The following is a 26,208-nucleotide window of genomic DNA, read 5'->3' as shown; positions in this document are numbered from 1 at the left end:
AACCTCCAACTTTAAATAACGCGGCACATAAATTAGTTGTTTATATACAGAGAGTGGATGACGTATTTACGACCGACGTCATAACTGACAAAACATATTTCTATAATTTATCCTCCACTAAAAAAGTTTATTGCACGTTGTCTTTATTTTATTTCACAACAAAATTCTAATACAAACATTCCAACAAAATTAAATCACATATATACAAATTAATCTATTTTTTTTTAAGTTATTATTTTCTACTTCATTTACAATCTTGTTCACATATTCCTTCAATATATTTAACGATTCAGGCCAACTATACTTTGGTTTGTAGCCAGAATGTTCCACAAACTTTTGATTGGAGACGGTGAATCTTGTGCAGGACAACTTGGCCATGTTTGGTGTAATATTGGGCTAAAAATCACAAAATAGTTGTCATTAAAAGTATTATACATAAAATAAATGTTTAACCCTTGCAATAACTTAACATACTGACCCTCGTCACCAAAGTATTATCCAAATGGGTATAAGGTTTATTTCAAAGAGATAAGTTTTAGACCACGACTTTAACCAAAATATAGGTCGATGTTTTTGGTAAAATAGTGTTTTTGCGAATATGTTTTCAGTAAAACCTTTATGACAGTAACCCAGCTAAAATCTACTCAATAAACTAAATAATTACCTCTTTTTTGACCCCAAACCAACCCAGCACCTGACAACACCAAACAACCAACGTTGAAAAGGATAAACAACCAAAACAGCAACACTGGCTCCCTCTTGTGAATGGTGAAACCCAAATGCTTGTAGAATTTCAAGTTCAATCTTAGGTAAGATAATTCTGGGGTTTCGTCATACAGAAAGTAGGTGTTTCCCCCAACCAAAGAAGGGAACTCCTGTACAATATAAGTTATAGTCAGAGTACAAGTTAATTTCTTAGAATTTTTTAATATAACCAAAATATAAACCAATATTTTTCACTAAACTTAAAAGCTAATCTTTTAGTAAGAATATGCTGAGACATATTAGTTACAATCGGACTTATATACGGCTGTGGTGGTGCTCGAACCAGAGACCTTTTGCACACTAACCCAATATTAAAGCAGTGAACAACTAAGTTTTGTTTACCTGCATTTTTGTGGCTACGATCATGTGACACCAAGCCACTTTTCAACGTACATTCGAGTTTGTAGCGCCTCTGGTGGAATAGGAGAATTGATTACTTTAGTCGCAAGGTAGTGCAAAAGAATCGATTTGGTGACATTGTCATTTTTGCCATAAATACCAGAACCTTTAAGTGCACATGTGACCAGTTTCTACAAAATATAATGACGTCAATAATAAAAAAGAACAAAAGCAGACAATTATATGCCGAGTAGACCGACAGCGTGGTGTAGTAGTAAGAACACTTGGTACACCACCATAAAGTCGTGGGTTCAATCCCCACTACTCTCTTGCTGTAGGGCCCTTGAGTAAGGTGTTATAAACGATATAAATTTCTGCCAAGCTAGCACTTAATCGGCAGCATAATTACCAGACAATTATTATTTATAATATCTCAAAACACCACAGGCAACTTGAGATTGGGTCAGAGTAACTATTGTTACTCTATGTTTGGGACACTTGTTCGACTTTCCCGCATCGAGGATAAAGACATGAAAAAAAATAAATGAAAATAACGTGACTTTACCTAAAATGTTTCCATTTTTGATGTTTTTTTTCGTTCCACTCCAGAGCAAGCTCCTTTGCGGTTTCTTTGTACTTCTGTAAGACGTCACAGAAGAGTAACAGTAAATAGTGTTTTCACTACCACCCACTAGTGGTTCCATGGTTCGGCTTGGTCCGAAAGCCTCGATTGAGCTCGTGTAGAGACAATAACCGACATTGTTTGCACAACAAGCCTCCAGCACGTTCATTGTTCCTATATGATGTCATAATATATTAAAGAATAGGCTGTAGCAATCTACATCACTTAAGTTCTAAAATAAATGAACTATGTGGTTCTAATATAACAATGACGTCACTTTTTTTTTGTATAAGTCTTTATCCTCGATGTGGGAAATCGAATGCATGACTTAATCATAGAGTAACATCAGTTACTCCGACCCATTCTCGAGTTGCCTGTGGCAGTTTGGGATAATATAGATTATAATTGCCGATAATTATACTGCTGATTAGGTGCTGGCTCAGCAGGAGGTTATACCGTTTATATTGCCTTACTCAAAGGTGCTACAGCATAAGATCAATGGGGATTAAACCCACAACCTTATGTGTGGTGTAGCAGGATTCTTACCACTACACCACATTGCCGGTCTTATGACATCAAAATCTCACAATACCTACTTCCAACATTTATTCTCCATATTTTTGACATTAGCCATATGTAAGACCACATGACATCCTTGTACGACTGACATGAGACTACTTCAATCTGTGACGTCACACTCAATCCATTAAACTTTAATGTTGGCATCTAAAAAAATAAACAAAATAAGATTTAAAAAAAATTAAAAAAAATTTTCTAATATTTATACAAAAAAAAAGTATAACTACAAATTTTAATAGAAAATGCCGAATATAATTACTTTGCATAAAGTTAAATTATTAAAGTTTAAGTGCTTTGATTGAATTTTATTGGTTCAGCAGAAGTTTATATCATTTATAGCTCCTTACTCAAGAGCACTACAGCGTGAGAGCAGTATGAATTGAACCTAGGACCTTATGTAGTGTAGCCAAGTGTTTTGACCACTACCCATGTTGTCGTTTCACAGAACCAATGGGAATTGAACCCCAAACCAGAAGTTAGTCATCCTAATACTTAACAATATACCCAATACTAAAACAAAACCATCAAAATTAAATTCTGTAAATAACAATCTGTAGAAGAACATAGTTGTGCAGGGGTCGTATAATTCGTACATTTTGTTGAAGTCTGGCACCTCAGTAATGTCAACCAAGTAAACACCAGCAAAGTTCTTCACTTTGTCATCAATACTATACAAGTTCTAAACATTAAAAATTGTTGATTTATTAAAATGTCACATACAGAATTTTAAAGCAAAATATTTGTGTTGTATAAACGTCAAAATTAAATATCTCGCAGAATGAACAAAAAAACTTAATTTTATCAATAAAACATTTTCTTTTTGTAAATTTGTTTTAAAATTATGGCACCTTAACACTACACAGAATATTATTCTATAGAAATTTAATTTTCTTTAAAATTTAAGTCTTAATTAAACTTTCTTTAAACGTAAAAAATATATTTCGAAAAAAGTCTAAGAAAATAACACAAATCCACTTTTTCGGCAAAAAATATTAAACTTATGCCTAGTTTACCTAAAATTTTGTCTAAAATATCGTTTCTTAATACGTGAAAATATTAAAATTCGACCCCGTAACAAAACTTAAACATTATTGAACTTATTTGTATTTAAAATCATTTAATACCTCGTCCATTTTCATGCAGGCCGGGTCCCAATCGTGACCGAACCGAATCACGACAACTTTTTCTTGCTCGTTTAAGATCGATTGATCGACTTGCCAACCGTTTGTAAGATGGGAAAGCATGTACGACATGGTTACCTTTTAACTATACCAACCACTACTAAATATATCATTTAAATACAACTCTTTAAACTGATTTTATTATTTCGTGCAATTTCGTAAAATTTTCGCAAAACTAAAAATCTAAAATTTTTACGAGCAAATGTTTACGCTGTTTTGTGTTTATCCAATTTGTTAAAACATCTGTTGTTGAATAAACGTTTGTTCTCAAAAAATTTTAAGAGATAAATTAATATCAAAAAGGAAGTGTGTAGGTGTAGGCTTGTAAAGGTAATTTATAGGATTGTAAAGAAAACAGTAAATTTTTTTAAAGATGACCCTATACACTTACTGGAAGACAAGTTGTTTATGGGCAACTTTTCTTAAATTTACTAAAAAGTTATTTGTCCAAGTATAGGCTTTTTGTGGGAAAGGAAGAATTGTTAAGATTGCAATTGTTCCAGTAAAGTACTTGAAATAATATTTAACATTGCTGGATATTTAAACATGATCTTATAAGTATTGTTACAAATAAAACACAATATTGCTGAATAACTAGGAATTTTAATCGCATTTACAAATTGTTTGGCAAGCGGTGAAGAATTAATATTTACATAACATACAAGCACTTAAAAGCACATCTACAATAACTACATAAGACTCAGGTTAACATACAACAGTGGTGGCAAGTTCAATAACTTGATACGAGCCTGGGCGTTTTTGTAAAATTGAATTAACAAAATTGTTATAGGTGTTTTTAAATTGTTACAAGTGTTTTTTTAAAAAAGGATTCAAAATTTCATAAAAATATTATTTGTACTTATTTTCATACATCTTCAAAATTCATTTTAGCTGGTTGAGTACATGACTAAAATAAGTTAAAAGCCATGCCTAATAATTCTCTATTGTAGCACATATAAAGCAATAAAAACAAAGGAAAAATGTTGTTATAGGTTAATTAGGCACAAGTAAAACAATATCTAATTTTGTCATTTATGCAAAAGTTTTAGATTAGGAGAGGTTTCCCACTCATATAGTTGCAAATTAAGTTGACCATTTAATATTTGACCAATGATGATATTTTCCAAAATTAAACAGTTAAAAAAACAACACTAACACAAATGGAACCTTACTAAAAACAACACAAAACTACATATTAGTAAAGCACGTGCTTACTTTCCTAATAAAAATGCCTTAATTAACATTAAAAAAAAAGTTTTCTAAACATCAAACTAAACAGTTCAAAAAAACTAAATTATTCTTGAAACTAAAAATATTGCCACAAAATCGAATGTAAAAATTGTGAAGTAAGCACAAAAACATAAAAATATTTATAAATTTATTTTGTAATTTACTTCTATATATTCAAAAAGTTATTTCTTTTTAACCAAAGTGAACAAAATTTTTCATGATTTCAGGACCACAACCTAGTTAAATATAAATGGGTGTAAATGAACCACATCTAAGTATGAAGTTAAATTATCAAAATCTTTAAATATAACTTTACCAAGTACCTAAAATCTATAAAATTACTAATATTTCTGGTAGAGTAAAAACTTACATTATCCAAAGTAAATGCTACCCCCTAAATCACTAAACAAAAACAAACAAAAGCTTTTATGGAAGAAAATTTTAACATAAATCAACAATCAAAATTTGTTTAATAATGTAAACTAGGATCTATTTAAAATATCATGTTTTATATCTGGAATCTGTTTAAAATAACTTGTTTTAAGGGTTTAAATTATCGTGTTTTAAGGGTTTAAATAATCATGTTTTTTTGCGGTTAAAATATTGTGTTTTGGAAGATAGAAGTGTTTTATTGTGTTAAACCCCACTTTACTGTCAACTTAGTTTTAAAAATTTTTTAATTGCAAACCAAAAAAGAAAAACAATAAGAAACCAACAAATTTGATAAATAATTTACAAAATATAAGGTGGTTTTGAAATAGTCAAGTAGGCCCTTAAAAAAGATTCAAAAACCATTTTTGTTAATTTTTATTTTTTTTTACCTAAAGTAAATGTGATTAAATAATGTTGTATATTAAACAAAACTTACAGTTTCATATTTGGAACTTTTTTGCTTGCCTTCCTCAATAGTTTTTCCCCATCCTCAGTAAAACCACAATTCCATGCACGTAAGTATTGAATGTTGTGGAGGCATGATGAGAAAGCAACAGCACACTCATATCCAAGAATGTTGCGGCTAATATTCAACTTCTTCATCTAAAATATTTAAACTTTAATTAAAATTTGTTATTAGCACACCAATAGTTTAAATAAAGTTTTATTGTTAATTATAATTTGTTTTTTTTTAAAGGTAAAAAATATTTTAAATGTTTAAAATTAAATTTGTTTAATATAACTTCAAAAAAAAATAATTAATAAATTTAAACATTTTTGAAAGATTTAAATTGTTCTTGTGGTTAGGTTACATGTTGCATTTATTAATTTTTAAAACTTTTAATTTTTAAATAATTTGATTCTGGAAAAATACTAAAATAATTTTTTTAAATATTACTTTAATAGATTGGCACTTAACAATAGACCATTGTTAAAGTTAATGGGCATTGTGACTGTTTTTAAATTTTTTGCAAAATTCAAAATTTATATTTTGCAGAAAATAAAATAAATTATAAATTTATTAAAAATTAAAGTTCCCTTAAAACAAATTAATTTTAATATTAAATGTACAACTTTACCTAAAATAAAATTTATATTTTACTTAATTAAAAATTAATCTAATTCAAATAATCAATTTAAAACAACTAATAATCCAATAATTATTGAACTATTGATTTAAAAGAAAATAAATTTTAACTATTAATTAACATAAATTAAAGATAATATTAATAAAATAAATTCATCAATATTCCTAAATTAACAAGGAATTTAATAATAAGGCATTTTATTAATTTTTAACTAATTTTTAACTACTATTTCAAAATAGAGAAAATGCTGAAGTTAAATTTTATAATAGATTGTAACTCAACAATAGATCATTGTTAAAGCTATAAGACATTTTTACCTCTTTACTTGTTTTATAAAATATGAAGAAAAAATTATGTTTCAATAAAATTAAAGTTTTGTTTTACATAAGGCAATTGCAAATAATAAATGATATTTAAATCTAGTGCTTAAATTCAAAAATACCAAGCAATAAAGTAAGATACTTACAGAAGTTTTTGATTTCAAACAACCTTTAGCAATGGCCAATCCACCAACTTCTGCGATGTTACACTTCCAAATATAAAGTTCCTCAAACTTGTCAATAACCTTACCCAGTAATGTTGCAGTTTTATCACCAATTTTGTTCCTTGATAAGTTCAACTTTATCTAAAACAAAATAAATATTTTACTTTTTTAAAAAATATTTTTTTCAAAATAAATTATATAAAACAACTATTAATCAGGTTTTTAATAAAACAGTTAATTTAAATGATGTAGTTGTTTTTAGTCAGTATATTTAAACTTTAGGTTAAAATAAAAAAATTAAACTACTATTTTAAATTTAGAAAAATACAAAAAACAATTTAACAAAAATAATATTAATAGATTGTAACATAACAACAAACCATTGTTAAAGTTTACAGACATTTTAATTAAGATTTACTGTAAAATTATAAATCGTTTTTTAATAAATGAGCCTAAACATTTAAACGTTTGTAACATTTGGGATTTGATAGAACCTAATTTAGTGTTTGGTGCCGCGGCGGGTTGATTGACTTAATTGTGCTTACACACTAATTAACGGCGCCCAAGTATTTCTGTCTGATAGAACGTGGTACATTTATGTTAATCATTCTTCTTCCGAACATTTTACCTGTGCACTGTTTTTATTTTATCGCAAGGAGCCTGTTTTTAATAATGAGTAAGCTAATAAGAACGCCTGTTTAAATCTAGCAGAAAGCGAACCTTAAACCTTTTGTAACACTGGTAACCACAGAAGTTTCAGCTTTCCAATAGATTTTGGCGTTCTAAGAAGAAATGGGAAATTTTTATTATTCACCACTTTTATATGCCCAAGCTGAAGCTTTTAAAGTTTTTATAAAAGATTTTTTTTGCAAAAGTTTAACATGTTACCGGAACAACTAAAGAGTTTGTTGTTTCTCTAGACAAACTTGGTCATATTACGTAGCCAAATAAAAAAGATCTGAAGTTGAAGAACACAGTTTTGTACAATATTCTTGTTAAAGGCCTCCAAGACCAAGCAATTGCAACGGCAATTTAAAAAGGAAATGAAGGCAAGGATAACCTGGACTTTAAAACAGTTGCAAAGCGAATTAGTATGTTGGAACAGATAGCCATCAATACCAACAATTAATATTTCCCCTACAGCAAACAAAGGAACCAGAATGGCGCCAGTTGTATTTGGAGCCTTAAACTGAAAATGGATCAATTGCAAACACGCTACAGAACAAGAAATTATAGCCGCAACCATGTCAACAGACAAGGACCACAACACAGTAACTTTAACCGACAATGCTACGCATGTGGCGAATATGGACATATTAGTCGTTTTTGTAAAAGAAAATCCAGCTTGAGCCCCGAAACGCCAGCATGGCGAGACACATTTTTCACCCCCTATAAGAAATCAACTACCTCAACAGCCAGAAGTAAGACATCGGATATGCACCGTTGATCGCAAATTCCATCGGTATGCAAATCTCAACATCGAAAGTATTTTTATTTTTGCATTAATAGTAGACACTGGGGCTAGTGTAACTGCAATAACCTGAAAATTGTTTAAAAAATAAATAAAACTTTATGCCCTATTAAAACAAATGTTAAGTTTGTAGGTGCTGGCGGTGAATCAATTTTAATGTGTGGGTCAACAAATGTAAATTTTTGTGTAACCGCTTGTAAATCCAAATTAAATGTGTTTGTGTTTTCCAATATTTCTGAACAATGTATTTTAGTAATCGGTGTCCTAAAGTTGTAATGTAGCCTTGTTCAATCATATACAAATCCCCCTTATAACAAGGTATTTATACCTGCTAATTTTTCCTCAAATCATAACTTGCCTGATACACAAGTCGTAGTAAAACGTATTTCAGGTTCGGGGTTGCAATTGCCAAAAAAAAAACGTCAAAAACCAAAAAAAAAAAACGTCAAAACCCGATTTTGTGTCGATTATCGTAAATTAAACGAATGTACTAAAAAGCATAGCTACCCCCTGTCTAGAATAGACGACAGTCTGGACCAATTAAACGGTTGTTCTTATTTCACCACTCTTCTAGGATTAAACCCCCCAGATAAGGAAAAAACAGCCTTTACCTGCCACAAAGGCCTTTTGAATGTAATGCCATTTGGCTTGTGTAACGCTTGCTGTTGGCTATGTATTGTCTCAGTGTATTGAGGGGGAGAAGCATCCCGTTGCATTAGGACCTTCGTTTAAAAATGTAAAAAATAGACACAATATCGTTAAACATTTTTGGTCTATCTTCAGAGAAATTACTTGCAGAAATGGAGTTTTATATCGAAATTACCAGAATACTCTTACTAATACAAAATACCAACTGTTAGTGCCCACAAAACTGCGGACCAAAGTGTTAAAATTAATGCATGATGATAAACACAGTGGAGGTCACATGGGTTTTAAACGAACATACGAGCGGCTAAACGAGTGCTTCCATTGACCAAAATCCAAATCAGCTGCGGAAGATTATTGCCGAACTTGCCCCATGTGCGATATGCATAAGCTCCAGCAGAAAACGGTGCGAGCACCTCTGGTATATTTTGGTGGCTTGCGATACTTACACTAAATATATGCAAGCCTGGCCCGCTATGATCGAAATTCCGATCGCAGTGTTTTTAATGTAGGCAATGCTGTTTTGCTTAGGAACTCGGCACCAAATTTGGCCGAAAATGAAAAAAAGGTTCATTTGTCATTTTCTGGTCCATTCTATGTAAAACAAGTTATTTCCCCTGTAAACTATGTAATTTGCGACGAAGCACAACAAAAGTTATGACTGTTCATCGTAATCGTCTAAAGAAAAGTCTGGGCGACTACTGTCATTTTGACGATAACGATGACAACCATGGTAAAATGGTTCCAGATGCAGAAAACTTTAACATTCCTTTATCCGCACCTTGTGTTCAATATTTTTCCTACGCCAATGAAACTCAACCACAACAGCAGACTTCAGCGACAACGTTAATGCTACCCCAAATCCTGCCCCAACATCTACTGAACATCAAAGAAATCAAGTAACACAATACCTGACTTTGACCCTGACAACGTTCAAACACGCTTTTTAAGACCTCGACGCCAGGTTCCGCACCCAGTTTACTATCCAGATGTTGAGTCGCCTTCTTGTTAACATACATATTCAGCGATATTTACAATTAATATACACAGTTAGTTACACTTTACACACATATTTTGTTTTTAAAGGGGATTATTAGATGTTTTTGTTGTCATATATATAAGAGTTTTAAAGTTGTGTGAAATTATTGTTTACATGTTACTTGTATTTTTTGCATTCTGTATTTGTCTTATTTTCTCCTAATAAAATAAGTTTTGTTTTCACTGTTTCAATTCCTTTTTTTTTTTGCTTTAATAAACCACTTGAAGGTTGACATTTTGTTACATTCCAGTGCCTATTTTTAATGTTTATTCCCTTTTGTTTTTAGTGTTTTGTTTTTGCTAATATGATATTTACTGTTAGTAATTTGTTAAAAAAAATTATCGGAAGTAGTTACGTTTGCTTTGTTATTTATGTTTATTTTCTAACCGATGTCTATGTGTTGCAAGATTTCATTGTTCTCTTGCTTGTATTTTACCGGATTGTTTAATGTCGTGGGCAACATCTTTTTTGGTGGGAGGAAAAATGTTTTACATTTGGGGTTTGATACCTAATTTAGTGTTTAGTGCCAGCAAGCTTGTAGCGGGTATGAATAATTTGTGACGCAGGGGTTGATTGAATTAATTGTGCTTACGCACTAATTAACGGCGCGCAAGTATTTCTCTCTGATTGAGCATGGTAGTTTAATGTTGATTATTTAACTTTGGTAATTTTTAACTGTGCACTGCATTTATTTTATCGCGAATAACCTGTTTTTAATAAAGAGTAGCATAAAAAGAACTTTTTTCTATCAAATTAAATAGAAAAATAAAATTAATCTCTATAAAATTAAACAAAAATTTTTTTGTTTTTACATAAAGCAATTTTAAAAATAATTGTTATTTGAATATTTAGTTTGTTTAAAAAATAAATTAATTAAAAAATACCAATTAATAAAGTAATATACTTACAGAAGTTTTTAATTTTAAACAAGATCTAGCAATGGCCAATCCACCAACTTCTGTGATGGTACAAAAACTAATATCAAGTTCCTCAAACTTGTCAATAACCTCACCCAGTAATGTTGCACCTTTATCACCGATTTTGTTAAGTGATAAGTCCAACTTTATCTAAAACAAAATTTATATTTTACTTAATTTTAAGATTACTTTAATTTAATTACCTATAAAAAAGATTTAAAAAATATATTCTTTATAAAATAGTAACTATTAGCATTTTAAATTAAAATATTAATTACCAACATTTTATTTTTTATTTAAAACTAGTTTAAATAAATTTAAAATTTAGTTTTGATAACTTCCATTAATTCAAGCCCCGATATTTATATAACAATACTTTGCAATTAACCCAGTAAGTACAAAAATATTTAGGGGTAATAATAAAATCCCCAGCAATAATATGGGGGTAAATATTATTTTAACCCAACTTTTTAGTTTATAAAACAAATTATTTTAAGCTTTGTTTGGATCAATATTTTATGGGAGGTTTTTTATGTGAAGCAAATTTAAAGTTAACATCGATTTCTGTTTTCTTTGTTATAATTGTAAATAATAAGACTTGTTACGTAAACTTGTAATATTTGTTGCCATCGACTGTGTTAATCAATACATAAGAATTTAAATACATTTTTATAGATTTTAAAAAACAACAATATAAGACACCTTAACAATTATAACAGAGTTCTGGATAATAAACGATTTATTTTACAAAGCATGCCCCCTAGTGAGGATGTAATTTTATATATTTACCCCCTGCTTTTAATTTTACCCCAATAGTTTTGTAATTCACCTTTATAGTATTATAAAGCTGCCCATTTTAAGCAGTTTTTGTATTAGATTGATATGACATCAACCTGCCAATACATAATCACTTAATGATCAACTTTTTTTTACCAGTCAACTTATATCCTTTTTATTTTGTGTGTGTAAATACATTTATATCTATATGTTTTATTATAAAATTTTTACTACTTTTTATACAATTTTGTTTTAAATAAGTTCAATAAGTAATTAGTAACATTTAACTTAATATTTGGACAAAACTTTAACTTTTAAGACAGACTAACTACACCACCAAAATTGATAAAGTTTTATATATAATTTTACAACTACAACAACATATACGTTAATATAGAACCAAGTTATATAATCCAACTTGTTAATAAAATAAGTAATTAAGTGAAATTTAACCGACATATTGGATCTTTTTCATTTCATCTACATGTTATTGTGCCAAACTTAATTGTTTACTGTTACTTTAAAGAAACATTACTTGTTGAATTTAATAAAACTTTTATTTATTGAATAATGTAATTTGGGGAAAGTACAAAATGGGGGATTGTATCTCAACAATGGACCATTGTTAAACAATATGAGCATTGTTATAATTTTTCTTTTTACAGAATTGCAAATTACTAATTTAAAACAAAAAAATTGTTATACCTACAAAATTACTTGTTATACCTACAAAATTACTTGCGATACCTACAAAATTACTTGTTATACCTACAAAATTACTTATTCAAACAAAAAGTTTTAACAATAAGAATTATTAAAATAATATTGAATACAAATTTATATATTTTGGTGATTTTATATACTTAAGTAAATAAATTTCTGTTTAAATTTCACCTGGGCATTATATTCAAAATAACAATAATGTTTTTGCTTACCTTTACTTTTAAACCTTTAAAGATACTAGGCACTTGAGAGTGGTCACCTACTCCTATTCCTAACCTCATCTTTAAAGAAAGGGGTTTGGTCAGTTGTTCAAACAAGTAGCCAAGATAAATGTAGTCACTTGGCAATAAAGTCTCTTGAAACTCAAGTTTTAAATGATCAGGTAGAAGACTTAGAACAGATTGGTTGAGGTCATCATCGTTGGATTCATACAAATAACTGCTAAGTTCAATGATAGTTGATGAAGAATTAACATTTTTACACAAATCTTTAGCATATGTTTCTAGAACAGCTCGTTTCTCATCATAAGCTTTTGACGAACCAGATTGAAATTCAGACAAATCCTTGGAACTGTAGAACCCAAACAGAAATTTTGTGACTACTTCCCATCGACTAGTGAAAAACTTAGGAACACATTTTTGAAATTTATCCAGACTTGCCCATAAGAATAAATACATAGCAGCAAACAGTTCTTGCCAGGTGAGATGACTGAAGTTGCTTCGCTTGTCTCCTTCAAGTATCTTGACTTTCATGTTTGACGAATCATAAACAAAAGTGTCAAGAAAAGTTTTAAGCATTTCATTTGTAATTCCAGCCTTTTTAATGTCTTTTTGATTAAAACAAATTTTTTTCTTTTTAAACCCATTCCATGCAAGATAAGCTAGACTTTTAAATTCGTTCTCAAGAACTTCTGTGTTGTCAGGAAAATGATCTGATCTCATATAATGCTTTAAAGAAGTAAGCATAACATTTGTCATAGTTTTTAGATTAACTACAGAGCCGGACAAAATTGCTTGATTGATGCAGTGCATGGATAGAATGCAGTTGACAGGAACATAATTGTAAGCATCAATATCTGGATGATCTTGTAAGTAGGTTAAGACTTTAGGTGAATTTTCCCCACATATTTGCCAGCAAATGTTTTCTTGTGCTTCCTTATTGAAACCAAGTAGCTTTAACACTAAGATAGGTCTGCAAGAAGGATGCCACTCATACATTTGCCTTGGTCGAGAAGTGATAAACTTATAAGCATTGGGAAATAACTTTCCAGTAAAAATGTTTTTTAGAAAATCTTCAGCAGAGCCATTTGTAGATACCAAGTTTTTGGGTGCTTTCCCTAAGGTAGTACTATCAGCTTCATCCAGTCCATCAAAGATGAGGATAGTGTCAGAACTGTTTTTAATGCAATTAAATGATTCTACATCAGTAGACTCTGGTTGATTCCAATCTATAGATGAATTTGCAACAAGAAACCTGAAAATCGACAATTTTTCATCAAAATCAACTGATCGCAAAATAATGCAGAATATAAATTTTATATTCTGAAGAAAGTCGCTATTTTCAGAAAAAATTTCCTGAATCAGAATTTTAATAAAAGTTGATTTACCGGTCCCTGCGTGCCCAACAAGAGCCACGACTTTAGAATGTATTTTAGTAAAGTCTCTTTTTTTCTTGTCTAATTCAAGTCGTTTAGCTTCATTTTTTGTCGTTTTATTGAATTTTCGTTCAGCTGCTGCTTCAGCATTTCTTTTTGCTAATTCAAATACCTCATTTACCTTAATCTTTGTACCAAAGTGATAGCCAGGTTGAGTTAACTTGGACATTCTTTCAAATTGTTCTTTTCTCGTATGAAAGTGATCAACTGAATCTAAATCTTTAATATCAGTGGAAGAATATTCAGCAAATTTTAACTCAACATATTCTAATTGTTTGTCTAACTGGATAGGAGAGCAAAATTCATTTGCAAAACTACTAGCTTGCTCAAAACATAGTTCAGAGAGTTGTTCACATAAAGAATTACCTAAAACAACACAGTTATATATTATTATTTGTTTTAAATATTTTTTATAGAATAACTATTGTGGTTGCTAGTCGATCCGTACTCAGGGTGATGCACAAAATTCAAACCGTACTCGCATTGCGTAACCACTTTATACCATTCAGGTGCATAAATGTGCTGAATAAGTTTATTTAATATGATTTATCGTAGTAGTAATATAAGATTAGTTCTTACATATGGTACATTGTATTGTAAATAATATAATTTAAGTGCACAAGTGTACCAAAAAGTCAGGCACACACAACTTAGTTTACAACCAATAAGTGTGCCTGCATAATAAATTACATATCAGTTAATAAATGTAATAAAATATTTGACGATTAATTAATAGTGTTTATCCAGGATTTGACCCATTTAAAAAAAGTTTGTATGGTGTAGAATTTACATTAAAATTGAACCACTAGCCCTTGGTTTATAAAGAGCGTAAACAATTAATTAATGACTGTGTTATGAGATAAACAATGTTTTTACAAAATTATGGTATTAAGTATAAGTATAAAAAGGGTTTTGTTAACGTTGGGGCTGATTACAAAAGTCAAATTTATAAACAGTATTTTTGTGTATATGCCAATTTGTGTTGTTTGAAATTAATAAAGTTTCTTAAAAGAGGAAAGGCTTGTGTTACAACACAACTATATAATACATTTATTATATTTAAAGTTAAATATACAGTATCAGCATAACCATGCACAGTTACTTTTATTAACTTTAACAAAATAAACATTAATAACCCGAGTCAAAACCGATAATACTGCCAGCTTAGTAACCTGCTGATTAACTTTTAGTTAAGTAGGAGTGAGTATTGTAACAAATATAGACCGTTGTTATCTATTACAGCGATAACATGTTTCCACCTTGTGTTATCTTAATTTTTAGTAAGTTTCGTCACTTTTATGTAAGTGACTTAGTTGTAAAAATCAAACACAGTACTTTATGTAGTGATACCAGTGGTTATATTATTAGGTATTACCACACAAGGTTTAAGGTTTAATTCCATTTGCATTTATCTTAAAGTGTTATTTTGTTGGTGACAAACTTAGTCACTTTTGCTATTACTAAACACATAAGCAGATTAAAATTACCAAACTTAATAAAGACATTTACATTCGATACAAGATTAAACTGTGAAGTCGGTCTACTCATATCAAAGATAAACATATACCAAAACACTTTCATATTATAAACAAGATTTAAACTTACCTTCATTTTGTCTTCTTCTTGGTTCTGGATCAACCTCACATGGATCTAAAGTTTGTAATGCTTCAGGTTGCTCCTTTATAAACAGTAAGACTTTAGTTAAGTAACTACGAAGACTTTTTATTGATTTCCTGGAACGACATTACGAAACTTGTTAAGTTAAATTTAACGATCTCACTAATGCGTCAAATTTTAACAAGCTATCTTGCTCAGTAACTAAATTCGATAATACAAAACCACCTAGTTCGTTAAAAATAAGTGCAAAAAAGGGATTACGTGCTACGCAAAGTGACGTTTTTTACGTTTTTAAACAATATTACGGGCTATGTCAAAGCGGCGATTTCACATCATATCCACAAGGTTGCTTTTATACTGTCACTAAATTCATATCTTCTATATATATATATGGATTTCTAAATTTTGTGCGCTCCATCACGGAATAACTACAATTAATTGTTGCTCGAGTTTTTGCCTATAGCTGGAATATATGTTCTTCTGTGGAATAGGCTTATTACTTTTTTAATGTTTTATAAGGGTTAGCCGTAATAAGCAAAACTATATTTTAATTTGCCGCTACGTTTCTTTCTATTATCTTAAAGAGAACAAGAGAAATGTAAAAAACGATCGCGTGCGCTATTCTCCGATCGCATGCGCTAAAAAGAATGTAATTTTTCTCTTTAAAATTTCGCACCGTTTCTTTTTAATATCACGGCAAAGAAGAAAAAATCCCCTGCAAATAAATGCAAAAAAAGAAAAATTAAAAATGTGAAATTTTTGACTTAAAAAACATGTGGAATGTGCTCTTAACAGGTGCAAATTAACGATTTTAAAAGGCGCTTTTATTCCATTATGCTAAGTATAGACTGAGTGAACAGTTAAATGAACAAATAGGACTGTAGTTGAACAATTTTATAATTACTTGCATAAAGAATATTTATTGTACAAAAATTGATATTAGGTTTTTTGTTTACACTTATTTATTAATCAGGTTTCGTATAAAGTATTTAAATTAAAATGTTTAAAATAAATTTGACTTACTATAATTTATTGGATTTATATTAAAAAAAGTTACCAACATAGTTTTAAGACTTTGCGCTAATAAATTTTATAAACTTTTTTACGCATAGCCTAAAGTTTTTAAATCGGACTTTTACATAACAGAAAAAAGTTTTACATCGCCCTTAAATGTTATATTAAATATTTTTTTTAGTTTTTTGTGCAAATAAAATACCTTACACTAATAAAAAAAATAGTAAAAGAAGAAAAATCAGTGCGTTAGTTAACACTAAAAGTTTTTCGGTGTCCACGAAGTGCGCTCTGTAAGTTATAAAATGTTTGTGTTTTAAATGTTGAATGTATATTTTGCAAAGCACGGCTTTGGCATCATGAATCTAAGAACTTTTGCTGTTCAGGGGGTAAAATTGTACTACGACCATTTCCTATGTTACCACAAGTGTTTGCTAATCTGTGGGAAGCAGATACATTAAATGCACGAGTTTTTCGTGATTATTCCCGACAGCTTAATAACGCGCTTGCATTAATTTCACAAAAAGTGAAACTTCCTCCGAATCCGTTAGGTCACCATAACTGGAATCCAAGCGTCGTTATACAAGGGAAATTGTACAATTTTATAGGTCCTCTTCAAGGTGATTTTAATTCACCCAAATTTGCACAATTGTATATTCACGATCCTGACCATGATTTTGAAGAAGCGTCGCTGCGACTTGCAAATATACCTCTTCCGTCTTCTACTACAAAAAACCAGCGCCAGATTCTTTTAGAATTATTAAAAATATTACAAAGTGAGCTTCGTAAATGTAATCCTTATATATCCGATTTTATTCAAGCATGTGAAATTCCAGGTTCCGATGTTATTGGAGCAAAACTTGTGATATGTGAAAGTGCCCGACCACATGGCGAGCATGTTCGACGTTATAATAAAAGTTTTAAGGAAGTATCTGTATTTGTTGATGATGAACCAGGAAGACGAGACTTACTTCTTCATCTTAGAGAAGGCGGATTACAAACCATACAAGACACACACAGGTCTGCAAACCCGCTTCATTTTATTCTTCTTTTTCCACAAGGAACAGATGGATGGCATTTGGAAATTAAACAGGTAAACCCAACAACCAAAACTGCTACAAAAAAGAGATTCGTTGCAAGAGAATTTTATTGTTATCATCTTAAACAGCGTATACGACAGTCGCCTTCTCTTTTCCAAGCCAAGCGTCTTTTTCAAGAATATTGCTGTGTTGCGTTTGCAACTGCTGAAAATCAACGCCTATTTTACATTCGCAATAATCAAAAAAAAATTCGTGCGGAATTATATTCAAATCTTTGTGATGCCGTACATTAACACGATGTTCAAAAAGAAAATACGCTAGGGGTGGGTAGACCTTTAATTTTACCACCTTCATTTTCTGGTGGTCCCCGCGACACGCATCGCAGGTTTCAAGATGCAATGGCAATAGTTCGTAAATTCCATAAACCAGACTTTTTTATTACTTTTACATGTAATCCTAATTGGAAGGAAATTACAGACTCACTATTTCCTGGCCAATCTCCCGCTGACCGGCCTGATATTGTAACGAGGGTGTTCAATGGTAAATTAATTGCATTTATGGAAGAAGTAAAAAATAAAAATCTTTTTGGAAAAATTACTGCTTATATATATACTATCGAATTTCAAAAAAGGGGTCTTCCACATAGCCACATTTTGCTCATACTCGATGAACAAGATAGATTAAGAACATGTGACGATGTCGATAATGTAATTTCTGCAGAACTTCCTCCAGATCCCAATTCTTTTCCTAATGAATCATGTGAACAAAAACAAGCTGAACGTTTGCAAAATATAGTTTTGCAAAATATGATTCATGGCCCATGTGGCTTTATTAGAAGCAATTTGCCGTGTATGAGAAATGGCGCATGTAGTAAAGGATTTCCAAAACCGTTTATACAACGTTCAGTTTGGAATGAAAATACAATCTATCCTTCGTATATGCGACGGTCTCCCGAAGAATTTGGACGACAGGTTGAATACAAAGGGCAAATCATTAACAATAGCTGGGTGGTCCCTTTTAATCCATACTGCACTTTGCGTTATGAAGCCCATATTAACGTTGAATTTTGCTCTTCTTCCCTTGCTGTTAAGTATCTTTTTAAATACATCCATAAAGGATCTGATAGAGCGATGGTAAAAATAACACAAAAAAACTTGGCACAAACAAAAAACGAAATCGACGAATATCAAGACATGCGGTCAATTGGGTCGAGCGAGGCATGTTGGCGACTTTTTTCTTTTCACATGAGTAAGCGTTTTCCTGCTGTACAAGCGCTTCGAGTTCATTTACCAAATCAGCAACTAAAATATTAAGAGGGCAATGAAAAGGAAACTGTTGAAAAAGGGCCAAAAGCTACAGAATTAGACATGTTTTTTGAATACAACAAAAACAATTCTAATACTTCTATTACATACTGCGATTTCCCAGAATATTTTACTTATACCAAAAATGTTTGGACAAAAAGAAAAAATCGTTCTTCAAGCATAGGCAGAATATATACTATTCACCCACTAGCAGGAGATGTATTTTACCTAAGAATTTTATTGCATCATAGCCATTGCAAGGGTAAATCATCATTTGATGCTTTGAAAATAGTTAACTTTTATAAATGTGATACTTTTCAAGATGTATGTAGAAAGCTTGGTATTTTACAGGATGACAATGAGTGGGAAAACTTACTTACTGAAGCAGAACAAACAAATATGTGTCCGCAAATAAAAGAACTTTTTGTTACGATTTTGTTGTTTTGTAACCCTGCAGAACTTTTTAATAAACATTATTTATACTGGATAGACGACTTTCAGAATGGATCAGATCAAATTACTGAAAGTTTTTTAAAAGTTTTGGTCTTGCATGATCTTGAAAAAAGACTTAACAATTATGGAAAGAATTTATATGACTTTGAACTACCAATTATTACTCCGGATGAGCGAGCAAAGGCACACATTTTTAATAACACTATTACAGATTTGCAACTTCCGTTAATTATTCAACAGGAGTTAAGTTACGACTGGGATACACTTATTCAAATTGCGAATCCCTGTTTAAATAGCTCACAATCTCTCACTCAAGAACAAAGCGAAATTGTTAGCAAAGTATTACAGTCGCTAAAGAAAAACGAGCCTCTCGCTATTTTTGTTGACGCTAGGGGAGGTACAGGAAAAACATATATGCTTAATGCTTTGTTGGCAACAGTTCGCACCTCTAAACAGAAAGGACAAAGTTATAGCATTAGCTGTCGCTTCTAGCGGCATCGCTGCTACGTTGCTTATTGGTGGCCGGACATTTCATTCCAGATTTAAAGCTTCTCTACATTGTAATCAAAATTTAACATTTTGCATTTCAAAACAAAGTTCAACAGCTAAACTAATAAACATGGCAAAGGTTATTATATGGGATGAGGCACCAATGGCAAATAAAAGTTTGCTAGAGGCACTTGATCGCACGTTGCAAGATATAATGAACAATAGTTTGCTATTTGGTGGGAAAATTGTAATATTAGCTGGAGACTTTAGACAAATTCTCCCTGTAGTCAAACATGGATCACATGCCCAAATAATTAACGCCTCATTTAAAAAATCAAAATTATGGCCAAATATCAGCGTACACCATTTATCAAAAAACATGAGAGTGTTACTTAATAGTAGTAGCACTGCTTTACTTAAATTTGACGACTGGCTGTTAAGACTAGGTAATGGTAATATAAATTACTTCAAAGACAGATTATATAGAATTACCCCCTGAGCTTTGCTTTTCAATTGATGATAGTACGAAAACAACAATAAGAAATTCAATGCTTCAACTGATCGAATGGATTTACCCAAATTTTTTAGAATATTGCCATGATCTTAATTGGATGGCAGAAAGATCAATTTTGGCTCCCCAAAACAGTGTAGTAAGATGAAATAAACTACGTCGTGTCAAATCTATTTCCTGGCAATATGTTTGTTTGTACAAGTGCAGACAGTACAGAAGAAGTAAATGATTGTACAAGATTTCCAACAGAATATCTTAATTCTTTAAATATAAATGGACTACCACCACACCAACTACATTTAAAAATAGGTATGCCGGTTATTTTGTTACGAAATCTTAATCCCAAAATGCAATGAAACAAAAGTCTATGCAATGGAACAAATCTAATCGTACAGGGAGTTCAAAAAATTTATTTATTAATGGCCAAAATTGCTTCAGGGAAAAATGCTGGTGGAGAGGTTTTTATACCTAGAGTAACATTGCAACCATCAGATCACGATTTTCCTTTTCAATGGAAACGTCGTCAATTCCCAATAAGGGTTGCTTTTGCAATGACTATTAACAAAAGTCAGGGTCAAACATTAAAAAAAGTTGGTATCTGGTTAGAGGAACCAGTTTTTACGCATGGGCAGTTATATGTTGCTGCCTCAAGGGTAGGCAACCCAAATAAAATAAAATTTTCCATTAAAAGCAAATCTGGGTTTCCCCCAACAGCAATAAGAAACATTGTATATCAAGAAATTTTGTAGATTAATGAATTTTTAAACAATTTTGCTGAAAATATTTAAATAATTAAACCTTGGACTGTTTGATTTAATTGGGCTGTTTGATTTGACACGAATTATTGTAAATAGTGCACACGAATTATTGTAAAAATTTGTTATTTATTTTTTGCAAATAATAATAATAATATTTTTTTCTTCCTTTTTTTAAAGTAATCAATTACCAGATAATTTACATTTAAAATATTGTTGAATATGGAAGAAATGCTTCAAAGGATTAATCAAACAAAGAATAAGTTAGAACTGGATATAAACAGAGCCATGGTCGCGTTTTTAACAAATAAAAACGAAACAGGCGTACAAATTTCAAACAAAATTTTGCATACCGTTATGGAAGAATTTGGAACAATTAAAAGATTTATAGCATCTCAGCATAATCAAAATCAAGCCATGATTACTAAATTAAATAAAGAATTAAACAATTTAAATGAAAATAAAAAAAAAATGGAGATAGATATTAAAGACAAATATGAAAACTTGCTGGTACTTTCTCAAGAATTAGCAAATTCAATGTCGGAAGAACTTTTAGGGGATCTAACCCCAGAAATTTCGGATGCCTGATTGTAATACTTTTATTTATAATAAGTGGTGTCCATTTAAATTATTTTTCTTTATAAAAAATTACCCCTTTTGTTTCGTTTTAACTGTATCTCATTTAAATTGTGATCGGTTTTAACCGTGCTTTTTTAAAACAAAATCTTTTTTTAGTACTTTCGGGTTTAAATAGTTCCTTAAATAAAGATAGCAAAAACCGCATTTTTTAAATATTTAAATTCATTTATTGCAGACTTTTAACAGGTAAAGGCGATAAGTGACGACGTGTGCGTTAAATATATAAGTAAGAGCAAATTCAAATGTAAATAAGGGCAAATGTAAAACAAATTTAAATGTAAATAAGGGTAAATTGTGCTTTAAATGTGCGATAAACGTTCGATAAGTGACGGCGTGTGCGTTAAATGTAAATAAGGGCAAATTCATTTTTAATCAAATTTTATAATAAAAATATTATTAGTAAATAAGGGGAACCGATAAGAACAATTTTTCAAAAAGAATATTTTATATAGGCCATGGTAAAATTGGACTGGTCTTAATGGATAACTGTACAACATAAGTGCCACACTAAGTGTGGCGAGTCCACTAGTTTATAACATATGAGTATTTATGTACCGCAAAGATATTTTCGGTGTGTCGCTAAGTTAACAAACGGTAAATTCTACTCGCTAAATTTTGTGCGATCTCGTTCGTTAAAAGTGATTTTGTAATATGATATTGTTTTGTAATATCGAATTTTCTCGCTAAATAACATTCTCGTTTCCTAATGACGTATAAGTAAAGAGATTATTAACTTAATAAGATATTTATCATTCAAACTAAGTCCAAAATCCTATTAATTATCATAAACAATATTTAAACATTGTTATTTAGTTTAAACATGTTTATATTTATTGACAACTTTAAAGTTAAAACCTGATTTGAAGCGGAGGATCTCAGTTGTACATTTTCATTAGAAGTAGAACCTTTTAAAGTAAAAAATATTGGATTAAAACAATGTTTCTTACAGGTGGTATTATATTGCAATAATATGATACATTTATTTTACTTAAATATTCCAATAATCTGTTAATTGTTAATTAACAAAGTTAACTTTAAAAATCGATATTAAACTTATTAATCTCCGTTGCATTAAGCTTTTATTAATATAAGTTCATTGATCTAATTTTTTTAATAGTACACCATGCTAAGATAGGGGGAGAAATATATGCAAAATATCGTCGTTTATCGGGTTTGTTACGGTGTATGTAACTGCCAACTGGTTGCCGTTTTCTGAATACCATGCCAGCGTTAAATATTTTTAAACTTACATTTGTTTAGTTAAAATATCAACTATGGTCTAAGTTATTCTATTTATAAAAATATAGATGTTTTTTTTTGTTCTAATTAAATTTTAACTTTAATGGTTATCAATAACTAAGCAGTAATAACAAATTAGTATATTGTGTAACAAATAACCATTTAACAAAAGTACTTTTTAGTTTAGCTATGCTTAATTTAAAAAGTTGGATGCCAAATGACTCGCTAGATGGAGCGTTTACAGCAAGATGATTTTAAAATTATTTATCGTGCAGGTCTAAACACAGCAATGTTGATGCGTTATCACGGCACCCTTCTGGTGAATCATGTAAATTGTGTAGTAAAGTCGAAGAATATCAGGAAGAAATAATCAAGGTTAACGTGGCAACAACAACGGAACCTGCTTCGGAATCAACAGTAACAGCGTGACAAAAAATGTTGGAGGCACAACGGAACAATCCCAATATTTTAGAGTGATTTTGGCGGCCAAAGAAATTAATGTACGGCCTGAATGGGACATAATTTCACCATTAAATCAAGCGGCTAAATCTTATTACTTTTTGCAAAACTTGTGAACTGTGTGCCTATCAAAAAGGTCCAATGAGAAAATAAAAATTTTCACTAAAATTACACATGGTGGGATATCCAATAAAAAGAGCTGCAATCGACGTGCTATGTCCATTTGCTTTGTACCACAAAAGGTAATCGCTACAAACTTGTAGCTATGGACTATTTTTCTAAATGGCCAGGGGCTTATCCCATACCTGACTGACCAGGAAGCAAAAACTGTAGCCGAATGTTTTAGCTTTGCAACTTTTCACACAATTTGGGGTTCCCTGCAAACTATTTTCTGATCAAAGCTCCAACTTCAAGTCATTTTTATTTAAAGGAATTTTAAAATCATTTGGCGTATTTAAAACAAAGACTACTGCTTATTATGCTTAAAGTAATGGAATGGTTGAGCGCTTTAACCGGACCATACTTGCACAGTTATCTATGTACATCGACATCAATCAAAAAGACTGGGACCAATACCTGCCATATTTGTTAATGGCTTAACGAACTGCTATCTATAAAAGCATTAACCTCATGCTGGCAGTTATAATTTTTAGAAGACAACTAAATATGCCAATAGGCCCTTTTACATGGAGCGTTAATCGCATTCCTAAACGGCTTGCGAACCAACTCTCTTCTATTTTCGCTAACTCACGTATTTGAAAGAATTAAACTGATCGCAACAGTTTTAATGAGGTAGATACAATTTTTCGACTACTTAAAATAAAAATTAAAATCATTTTTAACTTTATAAGTTTCTGTACTTAACCTTTTATTTAGAATTAATATTTCTATACTTTTTTAAATCAGAATATGTAAAACATAAAGTCAAATGCTACATTTCAAATATTTTTTATTATGCAATTCATTACATAAAACGGGAATCTAATTCCCGAAGAACCAATGTAAATTTGTCGCTTTTGCACGTAGAAGTAACTGACAAAAAGAATTGTGGTCATAACAAAAAAACATTTTATGTTCATTATCCTAGTTGGGGAACGACAATTAGAAAAAAAAAGATTTGCTAATGATCAGTTACATGACCCTGAAATACTAAAGGTGACGCGCAGACTATGCTCCATGCAAGATCATAATTTAACTCCAACAATATTGGATGGGCAGCTATCTTTGTTTGTAATTAAAAAAAATGTATTGTATTAAAAATAAGAGTCAGCATCTGAATCCAAATTCAATTTGCAAAAAGTTGTTCCAGTATCATTGCAGGCAAACGTTTTAAAAGGGCCCATTAAAAGCATAAAAGTGTTATGTCAATATTAAAGAATTTACAAAATCGTTTCTATTGGGTTTCGTTGAAATCCGATGTAATCAAACATAATAAAAAACGTGCTGTTTTGAAGCAAAAACAAAAAGAAATAATAAACAGCAGCAACTATTTCCTGGTAAAACGGTTTGGCTTTACAACAAAATTTTGGTTTAAAATTCACAAAGAGATGCTTACTCAGCAGTTGTAATAACGAAAAAACTTAATGACAATAGTTACCGTATTAAAAGACCAAAGTATCATAACAAACCGATGGTAGTTAGTAGATCACGACTGTATTAACTTGGTTTGCTTAATGATATATTCGTTTTGTGTGCTAATTTTTTCGCAATAAAATATTATAAAACATTAATATGCCTTTTGTACAAAAAATATATGTAAAATACATTACATTTAATAGGCAACATCTAATTCCCATTATAATAGCTGCACGCTTACCTATTATACTCAAGTTTTGCAAACCATAGGTAATCTTAGATCACATTAAATATTGATTTATAAATAAATAAACAGAAATAAAACATAATTTAACAATGTTAGGTTAATAACTTGTTATAGAGTAATTTAACTTATGATAAAACTAACTGTTTTATTATGCCAACTCAACAAGATTTATTTATTTAATATTTCGGCTATACTACTAACTTGTTCAGAGGTGAAAAGATTTGGTAAAAAACCTGTTTGAGGAAATGTAGAATCGTATATTGAAGCCCCAGGCATAAATGCTCCACCATATTGCTTATGGTGAGTGATGTTTTCATGGTGAGTGATGTTTTGAGTGATTTCATTTTGGTGAACTTCACGAATTATGTTCACTTGTGGGATATGCAAATGTACCACAGCATCTACAAAAAATAAAAAATCTACAGTTGCTTATATGTTGCACATAATGATGTTCAGCTGGGTCTATAAATAAATTAAGATTAAGTCTGGTTTCTTTAGTCAGGTATAGAAAAGTGCTTCGCATCTCCATCAATTTTAATGCAAAGGCTTTCCTAGCCACAAACCAGACTTGATTCCGGTTCACACCTAGCGATAAAAAAAAAATTAGGACCTGTTGGCCTTGGGTTACCAATTATTATCAACCAGAATCAGTTGATATTGACTCAACAAACAAAAGAAATACGTACGAAACCGATAATAACTTAAAAAACAGGCATAATAACTTAAAAAACCGATAAAAACAGGCGCGATAATAACTTGAACCGAAAGTTCAACGAACCGAAACAATGCAAATTCGCTGCCATCCTGTGCGATTTAAACTCCATACAAAAGACTTATAAATATGAAAAAACTCATAGAGACTGTATTTATGTATATTTAAGTATATACAGGTTATAAAAGGTACAAACAAATTAACCCCTTTA

General features: G+C 30.6%; 2 protein-coding genes and 1 pseudogene across 4 annotated transcripts in view; 1 reads left to right on the top strand and 2 right to left on the bottom strand.

Annotated features, from left to right (window-relative positions):
- Positions 1-268: 268 nt before the first annotated feature.
- LOC145755000 (3 beta-hydroxysteroid dehydrogenase type 7-like) lies at positions 269-3,329 on the bottom strand. 3 transcript variants are annotated; one of them, XM_082571188.1, is made up of 5 exons: positions 2,323-2,742; positions 1,670-1,900; positions 1,108-1,295; positions 665-875; positions 269-396 (listed from the first exon to the last, which is right to left on the bottom strand). In XM_082571188.1, the coding sequence occupies exons 3-5, from the start codon at positions 1,129-1,131 to the stop codon at positions 299-301; spliced, it is 333 nt and encodes a 110-aa protein (XP_082427314.1). In that variant the 5' UTR covers positions 1,132-1,295; positions 1,670-1,900; positions 2,323-2,742; the 3' UTR covers positions 269-298. The 3 variants fall into 3 exon arrangements, 1 of the variants encoding a protein (XP_082427314.1); XR_014284172.1 differs by lacking the exon at positions 269-396 and adding an exon at positions 2,899-3,329 and having other exon boundaries at positions 747-875; positions 2,323-2,452; XR_014284171.1 differs by lacking the exon at positions 269-396 and having other exon boundaries at positions 747-875.
- Positions 3,330-3,615: 286 nt separating this feature from the next.
- Positions 3,616-26,208, bottom strand: part of LOC145755001 (protein NLRC5-like) — a 59,692-nt gene continuing 37,099 nt past the window's right edge. The window contains exons 6-13 of the mRNA XM_082571189.1: positions 25,519-25,686; positions 22,621-22,670; positions 15,552-15,624; positions 12,505-14,312; positions 10,784-10,942; positions 6,703-6,861; positions 5,585-5,751; positions 3,616-4,952 (exon numbers count right to left, since the gene is read on the bottom strand). Coding sequence (XP_082427315.1) covers positions 4,940-4,952; positions 5,585-5,751; positions 6,703-6,861; positions 10,784-10,942; positions 12,505-14,312; positions 15,552-15,624; positions 22,621-22,670; positions 25,519-25,686 — 2,597 coding nt within the window. The 3' untranslated portion in view covers positions 3,616-4,939. The remainder of the gene's footprint in view (positions 4,953-5,584; positions 5,752-6,702; positions 6,862-10,783; positions 10,943-12,504; positions 14,313-15,551; positions 15,625-22,620; positions 22,671-25,518; positions 25,687-26,208) is intronic.
- On the top strand, positions 7,513-8,264 carry LOC145755223 (uncharacterized; annotated as a pseudogene).

The sequence above is a fragment of the Corella eumyota genome, chromosome 6 (assembly GCF_963082875.1).
Source record: "Corella eumyota chromosome 6, kaCorEumy4.1, whole genome shotgun sequence".
NCBI classification, from domain to species: Eukaryota; Metazoa; Chordata; class Ascidiacea; order Phlebobranchia; family Corellidae; genus Corella; species Corella eumyota.
This window is presented reverse-complemented; position numbering and strand designations above follow the sequence as displayed.

Coding starts and splice junctions, on each gene's coding strand:
- LOC145755000 (XM_082571188.1), bottom strand. CDS start 1,131: ATGATCGTAGCCACAAAAATGCAG. Junction 876..1,107: donor TCGTAGCCACAAAAATGCAG/GTAAACAAAACT, acceptor TATATTGTACAG/GAGTTCCCTTCTTTGGTTGG. Junction 397..664: donor GGTTTGGGGTCAAAAAAGAG/GTAATTATTTAG, acceptor TGTGATTTTTAG/CCCAATATTACACCAAACAT.